This window comes from Octodon degus, unplaced genomic scaffold (assembly GCF_000260255.1).
Source record: "Octodon degus isolate 3935 unplaced genomic scaffold, OctDeg1.0 scaffold00007, whole genome shotgun sequence".
Taxonomy (NCBI): domain Eukaryota; kingdom Metazoa; phylum Chordata; class Mammalia; order Rodentia; family Octodontidae; genus Octodon; species Octodon degus.
Genome location: NW_004524583.1, coordinates 8976013 through 9000575, shown reverse-complemented (window position 1 = coordinate 9000575; position 24563 = coordinate 8976013). Strand labels below are relative to the sequence as shown.

At 49.4% G+C, this 24563-nt stretch overlaps 1 protein-coding gene across 1 annotated transcript in view; it reads left to right on the top strand.

The window, feature by feature from the left end:
* Positions 1-24563, top strand: part of Adck1 (aarF domain containing kinase 1) — a 123264-nt gene that overhangs the window by 38877 nt on the left and 59824 nt on the right. The window contains exon 4 of the mRNA XM_004624889.2: positions 9715-9918. Coding sequence (XP_004624946.1) covers positions 9715-9918 — 204 coding nt within the window. The remainder of the gene's footprint in view (positions 1-9714; positions 9919-24563) is intronic.

Here is a 24563-nt window from a genome sequence, read left to right as displayed (position 1 = left end):
CAAGTCTTGCAGGTGCCTTAATTCACTGAGCTATTTGGCTGGCCCTTCTCTTGGGTTTGTTTGTTTGTTTTGGGGGCTTGTTGAGTTTCTTGGATCTGTTGGCTTGCAGCTTTTTTAAAAAATCAATTTTGGAAAATTTGCAGAAACTCTTTTTGCATATAGTTTTTCTTTACCTTTCTCATTTCACCTTCTTTGGAGACTTGGAGCGTATGTCCTCCACTGCTTCAGTGTGGTCCACAGCCTAGTGATGAATTTTGCATTAAAGTGCTTATTATAGTGTGTTTCATTTTGAGTAGATTCTATTGCAAGGTCTTCAAGACCATTAATCTTTTTTATTTTTCTCTCCTGTAGTGATATTCCATGAACTTTTTTTTTAAAGATTTATTTATTTATTTGGTACAAGGTCTTATTACACAGCTCGCACTTGTAGTGATCCTCCTGTCTCAGCCTCCCCAGAACTGGGATTACAGGTGTGTGCCACCACACCTGGTTTTGGTGGCTGGCACAATGTGCCTGGGGTTCTGGGGCTGGCATGGCATATGGTACTGGGGGTTGATCCTGGGTCCTTACACTTGCTAGGCGAGCGCTTAGACCACTGAGCTATCTCCCCAGTTCAAATTTTTCAGTCCTATGCACTGTAATTTCCATTTCTAAAAGTTTCATTGGAGGGCCCACCTTTTATCCAAATTTTTTAAAATTTAAAACATGCTGTGAAGATATAAAAACTTGTTCTAATGATATTCTGTACTGATTCTAACATCAATGTCAGATCTGGGTTAGTTTTGATTGCATTTTTTTCTCATTATGTGTAATATTTTATTGCTTCTTTGTGTATGTGATAATTTTTAAGTTAGTTGTCAAATACTGTGTTTTCATCTTTTAGAGTGTATTATATTTTATTCTTATAAATACTCTTGAGCTTTTTTTGGAATACTTTTAGGATACTTAGAAAAAAACTTTTTTTCAAGTCTTGCTTTTAATACCTACTTGATAGGAATGGAACACTGTTTAGGATATTCCCCGTTAGTGAGATAAAATCTTTCTGGGTCTGATGACAGATGTGCATTAATTAGGACATTTTTCCTGTTTAGCTGGCAAAAATAGGAGTGAGTGCTGCATACTGTTAAGCTTACTCTTTTTTTTTATGTACAGGGTCTACAGGGTCTTACTACACAGATTGGACTCATAGTGATCCTCCTGTTTTCAGCCTCCCAAGTGCTGGTATTACAGGCATGGGCCACCATGTCCAGTCTCAGTTGAGTCTCAGCGTGCCACAGGGGCGGGGCTAGCATGGCACACCAGGGATCGAACCCCATCCCTGTGTCTGCCTTAAGTAGGCACTTTAATCTGCTGAGCTATCTGGCTGGCCCTAACCTTATTCTTTTTTTAGGTTGCTCTTTCCCTTTGTGTTTGTATGTGCTGACCAGTACTCAGCTGAATAACGGAGGTGGCTCTCTGCAGGATCTTTCATGTGTGACTCTGTACAGCTCTCTCCTTTCCTGTGGGCTGTCCTGGACTCGGCTCCATCAGCTCAACTTCTGGACCAGGGGTTTTAGAAGCTCTGACTTCAGTAAACTGGAGAAAACAGAGGATTCAACTTGTTTCTCGACCATCTCAGGAATCAGTGTCCATCTTTGTTTTGATATCCAGTGCCTTGAAAACCATTATTTTATGTTTCTTATCCAGTTTTTTTTTTTTCTTTAAATTTTTGATGAGAAGGTAATGTTAATCTGCATTTTGGGAGAGATGTCAAGGATGCTCTCAAGATTTGTGGGCTGAGAAACTCCCAAGTACACAGTTACTGTTTCCTGAGATGGAGAGGATGGTGGGAGGAGCAGTCTGGGAAGGTGGGTTTGGTGGGAAAGTCATGCTGTGCCGGAGGTGCCCAGTGGACCCTGGAGTGATAGCAGAGAGGCACTGAGTCTGTCCAGCTTGAGTCAAGGGGTACGCATTTGCGTGTCACCTGAGTGTAGATGCAGCCATGGTACTGGATGAGGTCCCCGGGGAGTACAGCTATACCACAAAAGTAACCAGTTTTTTATTTTCTGTATTTTCTCATGCTTTGATATCTTGAGTTCTTCCTTTCGCAGGCTTAACGAATTCCCAGAGACAGCAGCCAGTTCTTCTGGGAGCTGCCAGTTGTATTCACACCCTTGGATTCCCCAGCTACTTCCTCAGCCAAGCTCTTACCCTGGTTCCCATTCCCCCAGCTCTTAGTGCCCCAGGCCCAGATACTAGACAGCTAGGGATAGCTGTGGTTCCCCAGAGTCCACCAAAAATTATCCAGAGTAGTCAGTCCCAAACTTTCTTGCTTCACCCATTGTCTTGATTACTTTTCTCTTGGTGTTGGGATAAAATACCTGACACCCAAAATTAAGGAAGGAAAGGTTTATTTAACTCAGTTTGTGGAGGTTTCAGTCCATACGTAGCTGACTGTGAGGTAGGGTAGCATATGACAGAAGGCAGCCATTCATGGCAGTGGAACAGTAAAATAGCAAGAGCAGAAAGGGTGGCGCAGCGGCAGAGAGAAAGCTTCTTTTCCTCCCTATGTTGCACTCAGGCTGTCCGCCCTGGGGTGGATGTAGCATTCACACCCATAACCCCAGCAGCACTCACACCCACAATCCCAGCATTGGATCATGAATCAGTCACAAACTCTGCAAGTCCATCTCATGAATGCATGATGCTTTGGGGGGACACCTAGACACAAACCATAGCACCCACTTCTCCCCATAAAACTTACAGCAGAGGTTTTTGCTCATGTTTTCCTCTTGCTTCTTCTGTCCTTGACTGACCTGGGTGCCCCTTTGTGTTGTCTGGGTGGTGGCACACCGTGTTGTCTGCGTCTAGGGATTTGTGACTAAGTACTTCCGCATTCACAGTAATCATTTCTGTGTTTAGGCATCCTACCATACTTGATTAAAACACTTCCAGGACTTCCTTACAATAAGAGAAATGCCAGCTCCGGTTAGGTAGAGTGCCTCAATTACCTTACTCCATTTCATCTTTCCAGCAGCTCCAAAAAGTAGGTACTGGTACTACTATTGTCGTCCTCTGAGGCATGGGAAGGCTGAGTTGAGAGGTTCTGTAACTTCCAGGGCTTCCAGCTTCTGTGTGGTGCATATGGAACGTGGACTAAGGCCCTCTTAGGCCTTGTGCTCTTCACTGCAGAACTGTCCGTAGGCGTCAGAGTAGGGGTCATTCTGGGGCCACACTCCTTTAACCCTGTAACGATTTACCCTGAACATCACTCAGGCGGTATGTTCATTTATGTACTGACTATCCTGAGTGCCGGTTGGGCAGGTTTCATTTAGCCAGTTCATTCCTGTAGTGAAAAAATTGGATAAAATTGCCATTTTTATAGTTCCTGTTAAATTATCTTATAAAAATTAATGAAAATATGCAAGTTTTGATCATCCTGTATTTAAATCATTGGACTGGTAAGTGGTTAAAAGTTTTTATAAACTGTAACTTGTTTTTTAAAGACAGTGAATTTTACTTTGCTGCCTAAATGACAACTTAGGTTAACATCCAGAAGAGAGAGATGGGAGACAGTCCTGGCCTGTTTTCTTGATGATGAGGGAAGTTCCGTCCTCATGATAGAAAACACACACACGGACCACAGCATCCTTCCTGGCAGGGAAGAGAGTCTAGATCCCTGTCCCTCGCCAGAGCTTGTCCCATCTTCATGGCGGAGTCTTGTACATTTAAAGCTGATGAAAAAAAAAATCAGGACTTTTCCATTTCCTGAAGATGCTGAAGAGGGATAGTAATGAAAAAGTTATTCTCCGTTATTAAGATATTATACATTATTTAGAAGAAATTTGGAGAGCATATAAAAACTTTTAAGGGAGAAAAAAATAGCCATCATTTCAGAGTCCAGGCTGCTGCTATTAACATTACAGTCTGTTAGGGCCTGGTGTTTGACTTGAAGAATTAGTCAAAGGTATGTTTGGGGTCTGTTTTCCTTTTCGCGCGCATATCTCCTCTGTCTCACATGCCCAAAGCCCCACTGGAATTCCCAGTTCTGTGGAATCAATCTGACATTTGTGTCTTTCTGCCAAGTTTGGGGGCCCGGGCCCCTGCTCACAAGGATTCAGACACAAGGAAAGAATTGTTCTTGGGCCTTTGCTCTAGCCAAACAAATCAATAACGAATCAGCTCTGAGTTGATCTTATTAGTTCTTCATTGTGCCGCTCTCAAGCCACAAACCAAGCTGGCAATGACAATGCTTTTAATGAATATGAGGCAAATTAGAACTCATTACAGCAAGGTTATTGGTAATGAGATAATCATAAGGCAAGTTTGGGAACTAGGAGTGTACAGGAAGTTGGAGGCTGGGCAGGGAAAGCACGCCAGCTGTTCCTGCGCTATTTGGATTGGGATGGGCTGTGCGGAGGGGTGGGGGCTTCCAGGGAGGATGTGCTGCAGCAGCGCACCACGCTGGTCAGTGACACCAGGTGCTGGGTGGAGGCAGGACTGGGGTCCGTAGAGCAAGTGGATATTAGGTGGGTATTAGGTAGAGGTGGAAGTGTGGAGCTCTTTGGGGATGAGAACTGAAGTCTGCATGTTTAGAATGACACGCTATCACTGTTAATATTCATGTTTCTTCTGCACTGGTGTTTGCAATTTAGATGATAGTCTGTGAAATTGGCAGGTGTTTCTCTCTGTGAGGCTGTGGTCCAGACTTGCTGGACTAAACCACGCACAGGGAATGGATGAGCCTGATTTTTATAGTCTTATTTTTCTGTCAAGGTTGATTTTTTTCCCATTTATCTTTCCATTCATTTATTGACTGAACACATATAGGCTGAACCCTGGTTCTCTTTTATGCGTTACTTCATTTAGTCATCATAATGAGAAGTATAAATTTTGTCCTTCTTGTACTGCTGAGAAAAACTGAGGTCTCAAAGTTTATTAAACTGTCCAAGGATATATGAAAAGTAGTAGAACAGGATTTGAACCCAGGTCTTTCTCATTCCAAAATGAATATATTAACCATTATGTTTATGCTCCCTCCTTGTTTTATTCAAGGCCAAATAAAACTTATATTGCATTTTTCATTGCTGTGGCTACTCTGGTACCTAGGTAATATCCTGTGTACGTCATTTGTTGGAGTCACTGAGCAATTACCTTTCCTGCCTATATTAACCAGTAGTTTGAACAAGGAAATTTTAGTACAAAGAATTAAGCACTAGTAAAAGGTGGTAATTCCAGGGGGCTGGCAAGATGGCTCAGCGGACTAAAGCACCTGCTTAGGCAAGCTTAGGCAAGTGCAGGGACAGTGGTTCAATCCCCAGCGGCACATGCTGTGCCAGCCCTGCCCCTAGGGCAGGCTGAGCAGGCCACAGAGTCCAGGTGCACACCTATAATCCCAGTGCTGGGGAGGCTGAAAAACAGGAAGATCACTATGAGTCTGAGCTGCATAGTGAGAGCTTTTAACAACCAAACACATTAAAAAAAAAAAAAGGTGGTAACTCCTGAAAGTTGTAAAAGGAGATTGTGACTGCAAAAGTAGTGAACACATATAGCAGCTGCTCCTTCTGGGGCTTGGGAATCATGAACCAGGGTGAAATGGGACCTCGCACAGGCCTTGATGGAGCAAGCCGGGTTGCCTAGGGGGCTGGTGGTGAGGAGCTACAGTGGAAGGCCTGGGCCAGAGGGTCCCTGGGGCAGCCTGCTAGCTGGCCACTGTTAATCTGGAGGAGAGGCCGAATGGCAGTCAGAATGCTCGCTGGAGTGTGTGGGCTGTCGCTGGTGTATGAGGCCCTAAGTGGACACGCCCTGTCTGCCAGAAATGGCGCTAGAAAAGTGAGGGAGACTCTTGCTCCTCCTGTGACCTCATGGTCACACAACCCTCATCTGACACAGAAGGGAGAACCCAGAGTCCAGCTCCGGGAACACAAAGCAGTGTGCAGAGGAGTGTGTCTGGAGTTGGGAGGCCATATTGACCGTCTCCAGCTTACAGGGGTTCAACTTAGACTTTTCTGACCGCAGGAGGGTGTATGCATTTGGTAGAGAGGCTGTATTTGGAAATTTTGATTACTCCAGGCTGGGGATATGAAGACTGATTCTCTCCCCTGATACTGAGTGGCCTCTGTGTGCCACAGCTGCCAGCCAGCCACATGATGGTGAAGGGGTGTGGGATACTCATGTGCTGCGGTGCTGAGCTGCTGTTCAGTAGGTTAGGGGTATGGAATAGAGTCTGACTTGCAATAATTTCTTTTTAGGAAGGGCCTACCCAGCTGTAACCCGTGATAAGTGCAGGCACGTCTGTCCATTTGTAAGCATTATATATCCTCGTGTCTCCTCTCTATGGAGTGAGTCTGAGCCAGAGGGCTTATGCGGGCCGTCTGTAGAAGTGGCAAACACAGACAGTCAATTTCAGTCCTCGTGTTTCTTTCCCCCACGAGTTCCCACAATACCTACTCCCAAGCTCTTTCCCACACCTGCCATTAGGTGTTGTTGGGGTTTCTTCTCTGGGCAAGGGCAGGGGACTGGGCCCATCTGAAGACTCCATTATGTGGTGTTGATATCTTTATTGGGAATGGGGAGACAGGGGCATATTGTCAACCCCCTTCCAGTCTTCTGCTTTCTGTGGGTGTGGATTGTGCTCACTGTTCTCTTGGGCTCCATAACAATGCAGATGCCTGTGCGCAGGGCGGTCCTCCTGGGAAGTAGCTGGCTGGATGTTGCTATTTGTGTCTAGGTGTCCTTCCGAAGCCTTGTGTGTTCATAGGTGGAGCTTTCTGTAGGTGGCTGGGTCTGGAGTGTGTGATGCTGGGACCAAGGGTGTGTGACTACTAAATTTGTCCACTGAGTGGTTTGGTGTGGTTCTGGGTAGGACCAAGGGTGCCTCCCTGGGTCTGAGTGCCGTCTGTCGACGGATGCGTAAGCCAGATGAGCTATAGGAGATACAAAGGTTTCTTTTCGGCACTTGTGGCTTGCTGTTGCTGCTGCTTCTCTCGCTGCTTTTTGCCTTCTGCTTGCCCACCTACTCTGTGGCACCCCATGCCATGCCTCCCTGCCTTGCAGCCAGCCAGCTGGGAATTGAAATCTCTATGGACTGTGAGCTAAGTGAACCCCTCTCCTAGTTTACCTTTGGGTGCCAGGTGTTTGGTCTCAGCAGCGAGAACTGCGACCAAGGCCCTGGGCCTGGGCTCTGGTGCCCAGATGGGGGTGCTGTGGGTACCTTCCTGGCTGCTGCATAGTCTGCCATCAGTTGGACGTTTTTCTCAAACTCTATTGGGTTTGAGTTAGGGGATGATCGTTTTAGTTGCAAGAAGTTATTTGTCCATATCTTAGTTACTTTTCTGATGCTGGGACAAAATATCTGACACCCAAAATTAAGGAAGGAAAGGTTTATTTAGCTCACAGTCAGTGGAAATTTCAGTTCGTACTCAGCTGGCTGCAAGGCAGATTGGCACATGGCTGAGGGCAGCCGCTCATGGCGGCAGCAAAGAGCAAAGAGAGCAAAGGGAGGGGTAGCAGTAACAATGGCAACAGAGAGCATGGCTCTCTCCCTTCAGTCACACTCAGGTTCTCTGCCCCAGGCTGGGGATAGCATGCACACCCATAATCCCAGTGGATCATAAGTTAATCACAAACTCCAGAAGCTGCCCCATGACTGCATGAGACTTTTGGGGGACACCTAGACATAAATCATAACAGTCCATATGACTTGAACCCTGGCACTGACTTGGAAGAGGCCCAACTCCTTGTTTGACTACATTTGCCATCTTTCCTACTTCCTTAGAACAGCTGAATGTGGCTTGGGCCAGCCTGGACCTCAGTTTCCCCAAGCCCAATAGGACCTTCCACCATCTAATATAGCCAGTTCTTCCCTGTTTCCAGTTCTTAGGGCACTCTCTCTCTTTGACCCATCTGTGGATGCTTACGCATGCACCTTCTCAATTGAAAATGAACTTCCTTCTCATTGCACCTTCCTGCCAGGGAGCAGGGACTCCCCTGGGTGTCACTGGGACAGGCTGGAGAGCTCTGTCTGTGGGAAGGAGCTATGTGTACCTGGATTCTCCAGAACGAGTTGGGCTGGAACAGAGATGTCCAGCAGAGCCAGCCATGGATGGGTCCTCAGGGCCCAAGGACAGCCTGTGGCTTGGGGTCTGTGGAAGTGGAGGGGCCTGAGGGGGCACCTGGCTGCTGGAGCAGGGTGTTCAGGGCTAGAGTGTTTGCTTTGAAATTTCTAAGGTGGCAGTTTCCTATGTGGTTCACTTGGCAACTGAGTATGTAGGCCCTTAGAATATTTCTTCCTTTTTTGTTGTCAGTTGTTATTTAACTCTTCTCGTGGTTTTGTTATGTGCTGATTATGAGTACGTCAGCATCCTTTGTAGCAGTTGAGAGCATAAGCTCATCTTTGGTATTCCCTCTTTGTTAACTTGGTGGGTGAAAGCAGGAGCTAGGTTTTATTGGTGGGCTTTTTATTGCTGTGACTGAATACCTCACGTGTATAACTTAAAGGAGGAAAGGTTTTAGCTCATGCTTTGAGAGCTTTCAGTCCATGGTTGGCTGCTTCAGAGGCAGATGCATCATGGCGGAAGGACACAGTGGAGGAGAGCATCCTGTCGTGGCAGCCAGGAAGCAGAGCGAGCAGGACAGACCAGCGAAAGATAGTTTTCAAAGGGATGGCCGCAGGGAGCCACCTCCTCAAACGGACCCCACCTCCTAAAGCCCCTTCCGCTGTGAACTCATTTGTAATTCTGTCACTGATGAGTCTAGCGACCTCACAGTCTAATTCCCCTCTGAAAGTACCACTGCTGAACACAGTGGACTACTTGGGGACCTTTAGACCCAAACCGTAACAGGTCCTATAGGGCCCTGGGATGCCCTGTCTTCTATATGTGCTCAAGGTTCCATCCTGCCACAGGCTATAGCTCCTGGAAGGCAGGACCCTCGTTGTTCTAGTAGTCTTGGCTGGGCTGGAGTATGATGGGGCTGCACAGCTGGGGGCAGGTGGGGACCACCTCTCAGCTTTGGAAAGATGGGTGAGCTGCAGGTTGTAAGTCGAAGCTTCCTGTGTCAGACAGCCTGCCCAGCTGCCTGCTCCCTGTGACTGATACCGCCAGTAATAACACCTCCCCAGTAGATAGTCCCAAGATTGCCACATTAAAAAACCTGTAGTTCTGGAGTGTTTTCTAGCCTTTCCATTGACATTTGTTAGTTACTTTATAAACAAAACAACCGCATTTCTCATCTGTAAAGGTAGCAGCACCCACCTCCCTCAGCTGCCTTGAGGATTAAAGGGTTATGGTACATGACTGTGTTTTATCAGTTGTAGAGCTCCAGCATGAAGTATGATTGGTATGTCTGAGGGCCAGGTGGCAAACCTGTTGACTTGATGCACCCTTGAATGAGACCTTAGTAGAGTAGGTTCGGCCAAACCCTCGGACACTCATTTCTAAGGAGTAAGACCCAACAGAGATGTTTTGGTAGAGAGAAGGACAATGGAAACATTAGGCCACAGAAACTGGCCTCAGTGTGAGAGTGAAATTGACTGCTCTGGCTGGTACAGAAAAACAGGGGGAGAGAGAGCGAGAGCGAGAGCGAGAGAGAGAGCAAGCGCGTGCGCTTGTGGGTCTGGGCATGAGGAGTAAATTGAGGAGTAAGTGACAACTTCAAGCAGAGGTCTGGGAAGGAGAACAGTGCCCAGAGAACAGTCTGCACTCATTCTGCCGGCTCTGGCCTCTCTTCCTGCAGGTGCATCTCCGCTCTGCCAGGCGACTCTGTGAGCTCTGCTGTGCCAACCGGGGGACCTTCATCAAGGTGGGCCAGCACCTGGGTGCCCTGGACTACCTGCTGCCTGAGGAGTACACCAGCACGCTGAAGGTGCTGCATAGCCAGGCCCCGCAGAGCAGCATGCAGGAGGTCTGCCAGGTCATTCGTGAGGACCTGGGCAAGGAGGTACCCAGCCTGGGCAGGAGGGCGGGACTGGGAAGGATGCTTGTGCAGAGGCCCAGCAGAGCTTGCTACCTAGGCTCAGGATACCGAGGGTACCAAATGTCACAGCTGCCATTAGTTGCCATCAGAGGTCAGAAGGAACTTTGGTGGTGGCACTGAAAAATATTAAACTTGAAATGTCTGTTTCAACTCTTACATTTGGCACTCTAATGTGATTCATAGCATTCAGCCTGATACCCATTGACTGCTGAGGGCTTACTGCATACTGACCGCTGTGCTGTGTCCCACGCATTCCCTCGGCCTCACAGCCAGCATAGGAGGTGGGTAGGGTTACTGGCACCGCCCTGCAGGTGAAGGCTGGAGGCAGGTGCCTAGGTCCAGTGTCCAGGGATGTTGTTCGTAGGTGATTCCAGCGCACTGCGCTGTACTGCCGTCTGTGAACTGCCCAGGACATCACTGCTTTGGCTTTTCTGGAGCATCTCTGGAGGCATTGATCCAGCCTGCACTCAGTTCCTAGCAAAGTGTTGTCTTTTTGTACCTCACTCTTTTTTTGTAAGATGAAAATAACATAGTGCCCAGGTCAGAGTTTGCCTAGTGTAGCGCTTCATGTGGAACAAAAGCTCAACATGTATTCGGGGCTATGACTGTGGCCACACAGTCAGCTATGCTGCCCTGTGCTCTGTGTTGTGTCACCTGTGTTCTGGTCACACTGCACTGAGTGCTTTTGCTCCATTCTCTGTGTTAAGCGAGTCAAGGCCTCTGTCCATCAGTCCATTCCTCTAGCAGATTTCAGGCAGGGGTCTAGGTGCTGGTTTCCCAGTCAGACTCCAGCTCCTCTGTGCAGTCTTCTCCAGCCCTAGACCTGTGATAGACCATAGCATTAGTCTGCAGAACTTTGTCCCCTCCACTTGTGCGAACTGTGGGCTTGGTCACTTGGATCTTCCTCTGCAGGTCAGAGAGTTTTTGAGGATGAAGGCCATGGTGGTCCTTTGGTCTTGTTTCTTTAGCATTAGAACAGTGTGGTACACAGTAGGTATTGATGTTTTTTTAATGGGCCAGTGGATAAATGGGTGACGACTTCCTTGGGCAACTCAGATCCCAGCCAAGAGTAGGGGCGGAAGTTTGGTGAAGACCATTTATTTTGTTTGTACTGATGCTGACCCTGATTCTAGGCCCCTTCATGTGAAATTGGTACTGGGTGGTCAGCGCGTGGCTCATGGTGGCTCACCCTGCAGCGCTGGTCTGTTGGAGGGAGACCTCACTGTCTGACTCCATGGAGCCCAAGTCTTGCTGGAGGGGAGCACAGAAGGCTCCAACTCCCTTGCGCTGAGGAACATTTCCTCTGAAAAGGGAGAAACTAAAAGGCAGTTCAGTTTAGGGCTGGAGTCGGAGCAGCCTGTAAGTTTAGAGAACAGGACTAGGATGAAAGGAGCCCAGGCAGAGGGGACAGGATTGGCACAAGGCTGGTCCAAGACTGCCTTTGCTTCTCTGAGACTGTTGGCCTCTAGCTTCCAACAGCACGAGTTTCACCCCCGAATTAAAACTAAATAAGTCACGGTAATAACGGTAATAACGGTGGGAGGCGCATCATCGCTGGCATGTGGCAGCTCCGTGGGTGTGGAGGGGAAGGCAGCAGGAGATTAACCCTTGGCGGTCTAGGGAGGAGAGCCGGCGAGAGCAGGGCGGCAGCCCCTCCAAGCAAGGGTAGAGCGAGATGAGAAGTTTAGGGGGTTGGCATCCATGGTGTCCTCCCCACACCCTTCCAGCTGGCTGGAGGATATGTGGAGGTGGAAGACATCTCTTGCAGCTTCAGTCTGAGCGAGGTGGCGGGGTGGCTCTTGCCCCAGTTTGTCTGGAGTCCCTTGAGAAAGCGAAAGTCAAGGTCATGGTTCTGAGGGGGACATCCCCACTGCTGGGGAGCTCTGAAACCTCTGGTTCTTACCACAGCCCCCATGGTCATGCATTTGAACTCTTTCCTCTCCTCTTCTTCCTCCTCCACTCCCCTTCCTCCTCCCTCCAGGGAAGACAGCATTTATTCCCTCATGACACACTTTTCTAGTCTGTGGGTGGAGGGAGGGGAACAGGCCAGGTGGGGAGCAGGGTGGGTGGGTGTGGGGGTGTGAGGGCGGAGGAAAGTTACTCACTTTCTACTTCCCTCCCCCTGCAGCTCTTCCTGTGACTCCTCTTGGGGAGCAGCTCCCACCCCTGGACAGTGTCTGAGCAGGTTTCGTGACTCCTGGGTGCTGTGTTGGCCCTAGACTCTTGTGTGGAGCCTCAGTTTCATCCTGGGTCCTGGTGTGCCATTGAAAGCAGTTGGGTCTGTTCTGTGTGGCTGTCTTTCTGGGTCACAGGCCATGGCTAGGCTCTGAGGTCTCCCCAAGTTCAGAGACTGCAGAAGTGCTCCTTAACGTCAGCTTGCAGGCAGGCTGGCTAGGCAGGAGCTCACAGTGGTGCTTTCTGGCCTCTTGGGGTCCTTCCCACCCACAGAGCCTTGGTGTATCACTGGTGTTCTCAAAGTAGTTCCTGTCCCAGGTGGGTGGGACTGGTTCACAGAGGTCCCTAGTGGAGATGGGTGGTAAGGTGGGGGCATAGCACTCTGGATCCCAGAACCCAGGAATATATTTGGTTCCAGATCCGTCCAGATCTCTGGAAATTAGAAGGTGTCATGGAGTAGAAGAGAGGGCAAGTGGGCACCAAATCATGGAGGCTGGCTTAACTGAGGGTGATGTGGGGGCCACTGGCTGTGGGCAGCAACAAACAGCAGGGTGAGGCTTAAGGTCTTATTTTTCAGGAGGTGGGATCTTTTCTGCTGCATTAGGTGTCCTGGGTCTGCACTGAATTGGTATTGGTTTCAGCTCTGATTCATTAAACTGCCCCTGGGGCCCTGGATCTTGGTATAGTGCTTATCTTGGCCAGCAGATGGCGCACGAGCCTACTAGTCAGGGTGGGGTGTTGCCGACCTGGTTCTTCAGAAAGGAGAGACAAGGTGGAGAAGACTGGTTCTTTCTAGTCTTGGGCATGGCCCAAGCTTCCAAGCTGACATCTCTCCAACCTGAATGGGGCAGGGTGTGGGGTGCACACACAAGCCTGAGCCATGAGGCTCTTGACTGCTGCTGTGGTGGGTGTCCCCCAGATGTGGCACTGTTGGGAGGTGGGAGACTGTCTAGGGGGCGGGGCCTAATGGGAGCCCTTAGGTCACTGGAGGTGTGGCCTTAAAGGGGATGGTGGGACCTCAGCCCTTTCTCTCTTTTGCTTCCTGGCCATGAGCTAGGCCAGGTACCTCACACTCCCTGACCTCCTGACCTCTCGCCCTCATGAGTCCTGCGGCTTCTGCTGGGGGACCTGGCATGCTTGTTAATCACAGCTCTGAGCCCATCGCTTCCTCATCTGGGTTGTGAGTGCCCTGAGGCCTCATGCAGGCTCTGCCAGCCTATGATTCTGTGCTTCAGTTCCTTTTCCTTCTTTTTTTTCCATTCGTTTTTCCGCTTGTTCGTTCAACTAGCTGGTGTTTGCTGAAAAAGGCACAGTGCTTGGCACGCAGTGTGGCCAGGGATGGGAATGACCTCATTCCAGTCTGGGTCAGGGGAGGTAGTGCTTATTGAGGTAATATCTGGTTGTGTTAGTGCCCTGGGGCTTTGCAGGAGGAGGGCAGGGTTCTGTTTGAGGGGATGAGCCTTTGGAAGCAGGTGGCCACTGTTCCAGGGTCTCAGAGCTGGGTGGGACTGGGGAAGGTGCAGGTTGGAGTAAGGATTCACTCGTGAGTGACTTGGGCTGGGAAGGTGCGGGGATGGGTGAGATCTTATTGACCAGAATGTAGTAGTCAGGAGCTGTGTTTTCCCAGGTGGGACTGAGGTCACATTTTAAAGGTTTGGAATTTTCTTTTCAATACGTGTGTTTGAGAGAGAGGAGAACTTGGAGAAGCACCTCAGCGAATTAAGGAAGAGGGGGCTGAGATGTAAGGAGGGCAAGGGAGAGGTGGGCATTGCAGGAACTCCCACGATAACCTGGTCACCTTAGTAATGGGGGACGTGAGGCTGTCTTTCACAAGTGGTGACTATGTAGGTGGGGAAGCTTGAGGTAGGTAGAGAGCCTGGGGCCCGAGTGACAGTGGGCCACAGAGATGATCTGTATGCTAGCCTTTCGCACTGGTCCACTGCTTTTGGTTATGAGCACATGACATGCGTTAGTCGAGTCAGATTTTGTTGTGTTTCAAAACATGAGAGAAGTTTGTTTGTGGTCTTGGAATTTGGTTGTATCAGATAAGATGCTTTCTACCCCTGAAATGTTATGAGAAACCAGAGGAAACGAGATCAGCTGCTGGGACAGAGTGCACTTTGCCTGTGTTAGGGGTGGAGCTTGCACTGGTGTTGGGGTGGTGTGGCTTACAGACCCCAAAGCATGTGTTTTCTAGTCTTGGCTCTGAATCCCCTTCTGGGAGGCTGAAGATAATTTTTAAAAATTATTTATGTATTTATTTATTTATTTTTAGGGAAGGGTCGACAGGGTATTCAGGATCTCACTACAAGGTCAAACTTGTGGTGGTCCGCTTCTTTACAGCCTCCCAAGAGCTGGGATTACAGGTGCGTACAACCACACCCAGTCTCAATTGCTGTCTCAGAGCGCCCCGGGGGCGGGGCCGGCACAGCAGGCCCAGGGATTGAACGCTCAGCTCCTGCACCTGCTTATAGGCACTGTAATCTGCTGAGCTGTATGGCCGGCCCTAGGATGAAGATTTAGACTTGGCCTTTCATCTTAGGTTCTTCCGGCACCCAGGGTGAGTGATTATAGCACAGATACGTGGTATGGAGTTTCTTCAGAAGAGGAGGTGTGGGGGAGCCACTGTGTACAGGTGGGGGGGACACACAGCCAGTTTTTGTGAGTCCCTGGGGACAGATGGAGAGCGCCAAGGTGAAACAAGAGTTCAGAAAAGAGGCAGAGCAGCCCCTCCCTCAGCACTCACAACTGTTCAGGAAGCTTCTCCGCAGTGGAGTGGAGAGCTCTGTAGGTACAAGGGCCGGCAAGAGCAAAGGCAGGAAGGGAGAGGAGGCAGGAGAGTGGCTAGGAGGGCGCAGGGGTGCACAGGAGCCCGGCTGGCACAGAGAGAACTTGGGGAGAAGTAGAAGTAGGAAAAGGAGCCCCCTCTGTACCCCTCCTTGCAGGCAGTGGTTGCTGGGCCAGGGCTGGACCAGATATGGTTCCCGTGTTAATCTGGGTTCTCTGGAGGGGCCGAGCCCCTGAGTTACGAGAGTGCATGCACGTACACACGTCTCTGTGTCTCTGTTACCTGTTCTCTGTATTTGTAGTATTTTGCCGGAAGACTGTTTGCTTCCTATACTACCCTTTCTCTTCCTCTTCCTCCTCAGTCCTTACCACTCTACTGGGGAAGATGAGAGAGTGGCGTGGCTCTTGAGGAACCGGATCGTGTGATTGTGGAGGCCAGCAAGTCTAAAATGTGCTGGGGCTCCAGCAGGCTGGGCCTCAGCACAAGTGGGTGCTGCGGTTCAAGTCCAGGTTCGAAGGCTTCCTGCTGGCAGAATTCCCTTGTGCTCTGGGGAGGTCATTCTTTAGTTTCTTCAGGTCTGTGCCTGATTGCACGAGGTCCACTCAGGTTGTGGAGGACAGCGTGCCTGTAGCCAAATCGCATCCAGAGACACCCTCACCAAGACAGCTACAATGTTTGGGCCTGTGTCTGGGTACTCCTAGCCCAGCCAGGTTGACACATAGAATGAACTGTCACAATTCTCCAGGTGGCCCTCTGCTGAGGCTACACCTTTGTACCCTCAGTCCTGGTTTCCTGTGACACTTGACTTTTGGATTGAGCCTCTGAGCTAGGCAGGAGCCAAACTGCCTACTGCTTTTATTTGTTTTGTGACCTTGGGTATGTTAGTTACTTTCTTTGTCCTTCAGGTTCTTCATCTGCAGAATAGGTCTGGGAAGGAAATGAACCTTTGCAGGTGACATCCTTAGGACATGCCTGGTGCAGAGCAAGTGGCTGGTGAATTTTGCTAGGATTTCTGAGTGCTTTATGCAAGCAAAGAATTTGGGTTGTGAGGGACTTGTAAATGGCAGAGGTGAATCTTTAATGGGTTTGCTAGTACTGGGTATGACTCTCTGACCCCTGCAGTATTTTGCCAGAATATTTTTTGACTCCCTAGGCTGCCCTTTCCCTTCCTCTTCCTGATCTGCTTCCAGGGCTCCACTGACTGCTCAGTTGCTCCCCCCGCTGGCAGCGCCTTGGGAGCTGCCAAGAGGTTCACTGATCAGGCAAGAGGAGACCTCAGCAGTCCCCCTGAGGCCCTGGGGCAGCATCTGCTGCAGGTGAGGAGTCTGACATTGTCCTGGGCTGGTTCCAGGGATGAGTGGGCATACAGGTAGAGGTCTGGCTGCTGCTGAGGAGCAGGAGGAGCCGCAGGTGTCCCAGTCCTGGGGCTGGTGGCTGTGCTGTGTTTAGGTCTCCTCATTTGAAAGGTAGCAGCCAGACTATTTCCTGTCTGGTGTGCTAGTGGAGCCAGGGCTGGGGTAGGTGCAGGGATGAACATGCCCTGGGGTAGACTATGGCTAGGAAAGTGATTAGGGCCAACGGGGCCAGGGCCACCTGGCAGGGCTCTCCCACACCCTGCCCCCTGCTGATTGGTCCCTTCATGCTCGCCTGGATTTTGCTGCTTTCTTTCCAAGGCCAACTTGACTTCCTCCTGTCTCTCACATATACTTGTTGAGCACCTTCACCTTCTCTGTACAAGTACTGGGCCCCCACGCCCCCACGTTCTGGGGTCCTTGTCCTCATGCTGGCGTGGGGGTGTTGAGCTCACTGTGCGCTGGGAGTCACTCGAGGACCATCCTGAATGTGTCCACGCTCCGATCTGCTTCTGCTGGTCTTGAGTATTTTTTTTTTTTAAATATTTTGTTTTCTTTTATTTTACTGTAGTTTTTTTTTTTTTTCTTAATAATTTTATTGAGAAAGAAGTAGCAATGAGATAGTTCCTGAGTACTTTTGTTGGTCATGGCATCTGGCTTCTTTGTCTCCCCAGACTGTCCCCCAAAAGGCCGGCAGGTTCTGGGAATGGATCATAACGGTGTGGCGTTTATGAAGTCGGGTAGAAGAGAACAGGGGGGCTGTGGAGGGAGCTTATTCCCCTCCTGCTTGTCTTCCTCTTGCCTTCCCAGCAGATCTCAATAAAAAATACATTTATATTAAAAACATAATGAAGAATAAAAAAAACCATTTCCTCCCCAATAATGCCCACATCAAAAGGAGATTTTTATCAATTATGAGAGAGAGAGAGATTTTGGCCCAAAGATGGTAATTTAATGAGTGGAAGATGGATGGTGGGAAGCATTAATGTCAGTCGGGAGGGGTGGCCTGCCATTAGTCCCTGGGGGGGGCACAGCAGTGGCTGCAGCAGCGTTGGCTGGCCTCTGTCCCTGTGGCCGGCCTGTGCCGGCCTGCACCTGCCCCTGCCCTGATGCGGACACACCCTCCCCCACCTGCACAGGTTTCTCTGGAGCTCCTGCTCCGTCTCTGAGGCACCTTCACTCTGATGGTTCTGCAGCTTCCAGCTGAATCCTAACCAGACCAGGCCACTTTGGCCTTGCGTCTGTGGAGTAGAGGCCTGGGTGAGCAGATTGGACTGGCTCCCCTCCCCTCAGCCTCTTGGCTCTTTCTGCCTTTTGCCTGCCTCTGTCCTGGCTGCTCTGGGGTTCCTCTGTCAACCTCATGTCTTCCTCCAGGCCTGTCTCTTTTTTTTTGGCACAGGGCCTCAAACTCAGGACCTTGTACTTGCCAGACAGGTGTTTATGCCTCTGAGCTATCTTCCTGCCCCCTCCAGGCCTATCCTTGAGTCCTCATTTGTCACATTTAATTGTTGGACTCTCCCTCATATTTTAACCCCAAGGTCAAAGCCCCCCAGATGGATACATACACATTCTCATTCTCTGTCTCTGTGTCTCTGTGTCTATCTGTCTGCCTCTCTTCTTCTCTCTGACACACACACACACACACACACACACACACACACACACACACACATTCTAAATTCCTGATGTGGGTCAGACACACGAAGGTTTCATTTGTTTAGTACCCTTATTATTATTGATTTCACAGATGGGAAACTGAGGTAGATTTTTCCAGTGACATTTTTTTCCTAGTTTTCTCAGACATCTATAGTCAGGATTAATGGCTCTTGTTTCCCGGGGTGCTTCCTGTACCCTGGCTGCAGCTCTGATGCAGTGATCTGTTGCTCATGGTTAGCAGCCTTTCCATCCTGAATCCCCCTTGGAGCCTGGGCTGGGCTTTGCACACAATTAGTGTTAGCACTGTTGAATTGAATTGTAGAACTACCTGGAATGCCTCTGTCTTCCTGAAGGCTCCATTGACCTCCCTGTGAGGTTGGACAGACCTCATGAATGTGGAGCATTTGCTTTTGCCCTGTGGGTATTCCTTTGCTTAGTCTGCTTTCTGGTCCTCTTAGTGCCTGGCTTATGTTCTTAGGAGGGCCAGTCTCCTTCCACTGACCTTAGGGTTCCCTCAATGCACTGCCCAGTGCCAATTTTCAATAGGTGCTCAATGGTGGGCTGTCACATGGACTACAGCTGTTAGGGTGCCGTACAGCATGGCTAAGGCCCCAGGGGTTCTGACGGGCCTCAGTTCTCAGGATGGTCAACTTCTTGTTCTCTGGTTCCTGGGATATTCCTGCAGCAGCCTCTGGAGCCTGCAGGAAGGTATGACCAAAATCCTCTGAACTCCAGGCTGAGGGCAGGGTCAGAGTTTTGATTCTAGAAGGAGCAAAAGGATCATTTCTGAGGCATTATAATAGAAGGTTAAAAAACAAAACTGGGTTGGTAGTGAGAGAATTTTAAATGCCACCGTGCTCTGTGTCATCCTGGGATGGCTCAGTAATCTTTCTGAGCCTTGGTCTCCTCATCTGGAGAGAGGGATGATCTAAATCCCTGCCTATTAATAGGACTGTGGTGAGGAACAGAAGATGCAGGTAATCTAGAATTGCCTCAGAACCTTAGTGAGGGCCAAGATCTCTTGGATAAGACCTCAGAAGCATAGGTAACAGAAGCAAAGATGGATGAACATTTTTGTAGCAAAATGAAAAGCTACGACAAAGAAAACCATGAACAGATCGAAGAAGCAACTTGAAGAGGGGGAGAAAATATTTGCAAACTCTTCGTCTCACAAGGGATTAGTAGTCAGCATGTATAAGGAACTAAAAAAACCTCAACAACCAAAAGCCAAATAATCTGATTAAGAAACAGGCACATGATCTGGATAGATATTTCTCAAAAGAAGACATACAAATGACCAACAGGTAAATGAAAAAAATGTTCAACATCATTAATGACCAGGGGAATGTTTATCAAAACCACAGTGAAAAATCTCATTTCGGTTAGAATGGCTTATCAAAAAGACAAACAAAACAAAACAAAACAAAACAAAACAAAACAAAGAGCTGACAGTGATGTGGACAGAGAAATCTTACGCATTTTCCATAAATATATATACAGATAGATATAGATATAGATATAGATATAGATATAGATATAGATATAGATATAGATATATAGTGTGTGGAAAACAATTTAGAGCTTCCTCAAAAACTACAATTAGACCTATCCCGTGGTCTAGCTTGTCGTAGCTGTTCCTCACCACAGTTGTGCTACTGGATGTCTGTCTGTCTATCCATGTATGTATGTATGTATGTATGTATGTATGTATCTATCTTTCTATCTATCTTTCTATCTGTCTATCTCTGAAGGAAATCACAGTGCTGGAGAGATATTTGTAGTCTTGTATTTGCTGCGGCACCATTCACAATAGCCGAGATATGGAATCCACCCGTGTCCATCAGCCATGAATGGGTTGAGAAAACGTGACACGTATATACAATGAGTTATTATCCAGCGATAAGAAAGAATGAAATTCTGCCTTTTGCTGTAATGTAGACAGAACTGGAAAGCATTGTGTTAAGTTGAATGAGCCAGGTGCAGAAAGACAGATGCCGCGTGCTCTCACTCGTATGTAGAAGTGAAAAAGCTGGTTCCTTAGAAGTAGAAAGTAGAATAGTGGTTACCAGGGCCTGGCAAGTATGGGGGGAGGTGCGATAGAGAGAGCTTGGTTAATGGGTACAAAATTAGGTAGGAGGAGCAAATCCTAGTGTTCTCTAGCAAAGCACTGTTGGGTGAGTATAGTAAATAATTTATTATATTTTTGAAGTAGCTGGAAGAGAAAATTTTGAAAAAGTGACTTCCCTAAAATGATGAATGTTCTAAGTGATGCATATACTCATTACAAATACACTGATTTATTGGTACATTTTGTATAAAGTATTGATGGATGGTGCTGTACCACATAAATGTGTACAGTTATTTTTATTTATTTATTTTTTTGGCAGAACTAGGGATTGAACTCAGGCTCTTGCGCTTGCCAGGCAAGCACTTATTCTACTGAGCTATCTCCCCAGCCCCAATATGTACAGTTATTATGCACTAATTAAAAAAAGATACAATCATCTGAAGGGCAAGGGCCAGTGTGTGGTAGCTGGCAGTCACTTAGCGGGCTGATGTGAATACAGATGTTGTGAGATCAGGACTTTGTGTGATAGTCTTTCCTGGTGTCGGGTCTTCCTAGGCTTTATACATCCTGGCTGCTTTTGTTCCCCCTTTGTTCGGAGTCCAGTGGCTTTAAATAAAAGTTATCTGGGATAATCACTAATTCATGGATCACAAGGGTATAGAAATCATCTGGTCTAATCCCTGTACCTCACAGGGAGGGAGTGAGGCTCCCAGGGCAGTGCAGCTAGGAGGCTGTGGAAACAGGACGGTAGCCCAGGTCTGCTGATCCCAGATCTGGTATTCTTCCTTCTGTTCCAGGGAGGAAGCTTAGTGCTTGGAATGGCAGGGTCAGAGGTTGGGAGTCAGGCTGGCCTCCAGGGGCTTCGAGACGCTGTCATCCCTTTTGGGACCTTGGGGTTTTCCATGACTTTAAGGAAGCCATGTTTTCACGGATCTGTCCTCTCAGTAGGAGAACTTTGGGCACCTGTTCCATACTGAGACGATCAACACTCCTTGGTAAGAAACCCCTTAGAAAGTCAAGAAACTGAATATTTATTATTTCTTCTGTCTGTGACATGCCTTAGGAGTTTCTGAGCATTCTGCCTGTCTTGTCCTGTAGCAGCTGGGAGAGGTGGACATCCCTTTTCCTGGTATTTTCAGAGGTAGAAACTGAGACTCAGAGACTTCAGCACTGAGGATCCCACAGAGGGCAGGAACGAGCATGGCACGGATCCTTCTGTCATCTAACTCCAGAGGCACAGTCCAAGTACACAGGCTGCCTCAAGGAGGCACGTGACCTGGGCGTGAGTGACAAGGTTCAAGTCCATGCCAAGGGGGCTGTGAGACCTAGTCACCCGCTGAGGGCCATGGCGCACCTGTCTGCCTTCTTCTGACCTGCAGGCTGGGGTGCTGTGGGCCGAAGGGCACAGCCCTTCCCTGCAGGGTGAGGAGGGCTACTCTCCTCTTTGGGGAGGAACCCCTTCCTCCTCCCACTGCCCTCACCTCTCCACACTTGCTGTCTACCTGCTGCTGCTGCTTGGCAGAAGAGGGAGGCCCGCCCCCACCCTCCAGGTCCTGTTGATTTATGTTCATTGTTGAAACAATAATGTTTAATCTAGAAAGAGCTAATCAGTTTTCTATGCTGATTATGAATAGGCCAGCTGGGCCTGCTTCTTTATTCATGGAGATTCAGGAACAAGCCCACTTCCCAGGCCAGCGCCATCGGTGATTTATGCCGTGGGAGCCCTGCTGCAAGGAGAGCCTCCTAGTGGCCTTGCCTGTGCTGCTTTGGAATGGAGAGTGTAAACTGTGTGTCTGTGTGTGCGTGCATGTGTGCGAGTGTCTCTTGTGAGGAGGTGAAGAACCAGATTGGAGTTTAAACGCGTGTTTGCAGTGTGCACATGAGCGCATGTTGAGGTTGGCTGGTGTGGGCCTGGGGCAAAATTAGGGGAGTGTAGTGTGGAAGGTCGGAGTTACAGCATCAGAGTCAGAAAGGCCGGCGAGTCTTCTAGCACTCTCCTGCAGGTGAGGAATTAAGACCCAGAAAAGGTAAGGTGAGCTCCTTCGGGCCCCCTAGCTGCTTGGTGGCATGGTGGGACTGTTCGCAGCCCCAGGCCCTCACCCAGGCTGCATGTTCCTCTCACCTCTGTGGGCAGGGGAGGCAGAGGAGGGGGCCGTTCTGCTTGGGTGATCTCATGGACATTGGAACAACCCTTTACCTCTGAACGCTTGCATTTTGGGAAGGAATGACCTAAGACATGCCTTGGAGGTAGTCAGGCTGAGCCAGGAGGAAGCTGTCTGAGGTTGGCTGCAGCATCAGGTGTTCTGGGGCCCTGCAGCAGGGCTGCAGAGAGGCATGAGCAGGGGCTGTCTGGGGATGTGGACCCCAGCAGGAGTAGGGGGAGGTGGACCTCAGCAGGCATAGGTGTGGTGGGGAGAGGAAGGAGGAGGATGCTCAGGAGGGCCTTAGGATAGGGGCCGTGGCACGAGCTGACAAATGAGGCCAGACTGAGGGTGTCAGTCCTGGTGGGTGCCACCTCAGGGAGGTGTCTGGGCTTTGGATAAGGTGTGGGAGGACTATGTCTCCGGGTTGGGATGGGGGTGCCTGCTAGGCCTGCAGGGCCTGGATCCTACAGGCTGGCGCACTGATGTTTGGTCTCCCTGGAGTCCTTTTCCCCTAACTACTTCCACCATTTGCCTCTTCACTTACTGACTCTACAGGTGCCCTGCAGCTTCTGTTTGTGTGGCCCCTAGGTTAGATGGGTGTGCAAGTTGCCACAAGGGAGTTTATGATCTACTTAATGGGGTTGGCAGCTGTTTAACAAGTGCAACAAAACAAAGCCTTAATCCTGTTTGTATAAATGCCGTGAGGAACACTACACAGTGAGCTGAGCCGGTCAAGGAGGATGGGGCGGCTTTTTTCTTTTGGTGTGCTGGGGAATGAGCTCTTGGCCTTCATACTGAGGTAAACCCTTTGCTTGTGTGTTTTGAGACAGGATCTTGCTAAGTCACTCAATTGTCCAAGCTGGTCTTGAACTTGTGACTCTCCTGGCTCAGCCTCCCAGGATCCTAGAATTAGAGGTGCATCCCATCAAGGTTGGTCTCAGGATAGCCTTTCTGAGGAACTGAGCTGAGATAGTGGATAGGCAAGGGACTGGAGGGCACGACAGAGCATCAGGAATAAAGAGGTGCTGGGCTGGGGAAGGTAGGACTAGGGCCAGGAAAGGGCTGGTGGTGGCAGGTCGGAGTTGGGAGAGGCGAGCTGGGCATGTTGAGATGTGAGGTTGGCAGCCATGGAAAGCCTGTGTGCAGAGTGGTGCGTGTAATCCATGATTGCTGATCCAGGGAACCAGAGTAGAACTAATGAGAGGACAGGTGAGCAGGTCGCTGCTATCCAGGTGAGAGGCAGTGGCGGTGGGGCTGTGGAGAGGAGCAGATGGATGCATTTTGGGCAGAGAAGCAGCAGGACTCAGGAGGAGGCCATGCTCAGCTCCTGGGGTTCTGGTGTAGATAGCGGGGATTCCACACCGAGGGGACTGTGACGGTGCTAGCAGGCCATCTTGCGGGCCGTTTGAGAAGAGGGGCTTCTGCTGCACTGGGGCTTGTGAAGTTGCCTCTCTCTGCAGAGTACACGGGGTTTCTTTGAGGATTGAGCATTTTGAGGCTCCACATTGAGAAGCCAAACAGCCCAAGGTCCCCAGATGGTAGATATGTGAATTAAAAAGATACCAGCATTCCGATCTAGAGAGAGCTTTGGGGTGTTCCCTGTAGCCCGGGTGTGGAAGAAGTCTGGTGTGTGGAAGGAGAGGCCATGACTGCTACAGCTGGAGCTCCTGCCAGTCAGCTGTGAAGTCCTTGAGTCCTAGTCTTGTGGACTCAGAAGTGTGGAGATGGAGGACTGGTGGTGGCAGGGAGGCTGCAGAGGAACCAGGCTCCTTGGGGCGAGAGGACCGTGCCGTGGATGCCGTGTAGGGTTAGCATTGGCCCGGGGCCCAGAGAGAACAGTTGTGGGAAGCAGTAGGCCCCTTCCCCTGGAGGGGAAACAGGCACGTCCTGGTGTCCGTCACCCCGGGCCCGGCAGGCAAGGAAGCCGGGATGTGCCTGCTCCTGGCCCCCCCATTTGAGTTCACATTTGGTTCCCATTCACCTTATTTTATGACCCAGCTTTTCCAGCCCAACTCTTGCCCTGGCAGTTGTGGCAAAAGACTGAAAAATGGTTTATATCTTGAATGTGACACCAGCTCTCAGTATGAAGTCAGTGAGCTTTGTCTGTAAAGGGTTTATGTAAGATTTCTATTGTTGCTATGACAAATTGTCGAACCTTTAGTGGCTTCAGTCAGCATGCATTTGTTCTGTTACTGTTCTGTGGGTTAGAAATCATAAAACTAAGGTGTTGGGTGGACCACCTTCTTTTAGAGGCCCTGGGGAGGATCTTGATCACTTTTTCAGCTTCTGGGAGCTGCTAGCATGCTTTGGCTTGTGGCTCCTTCCTGCAGTCAAAGCCAACACTATAGTGTCTTCACATCTCTTTGCTTTTCCTTTCGCTTCCCCTCCCATCCTCTCCTCTTCCCTCCTCTCCTGTCTCCTCCCCT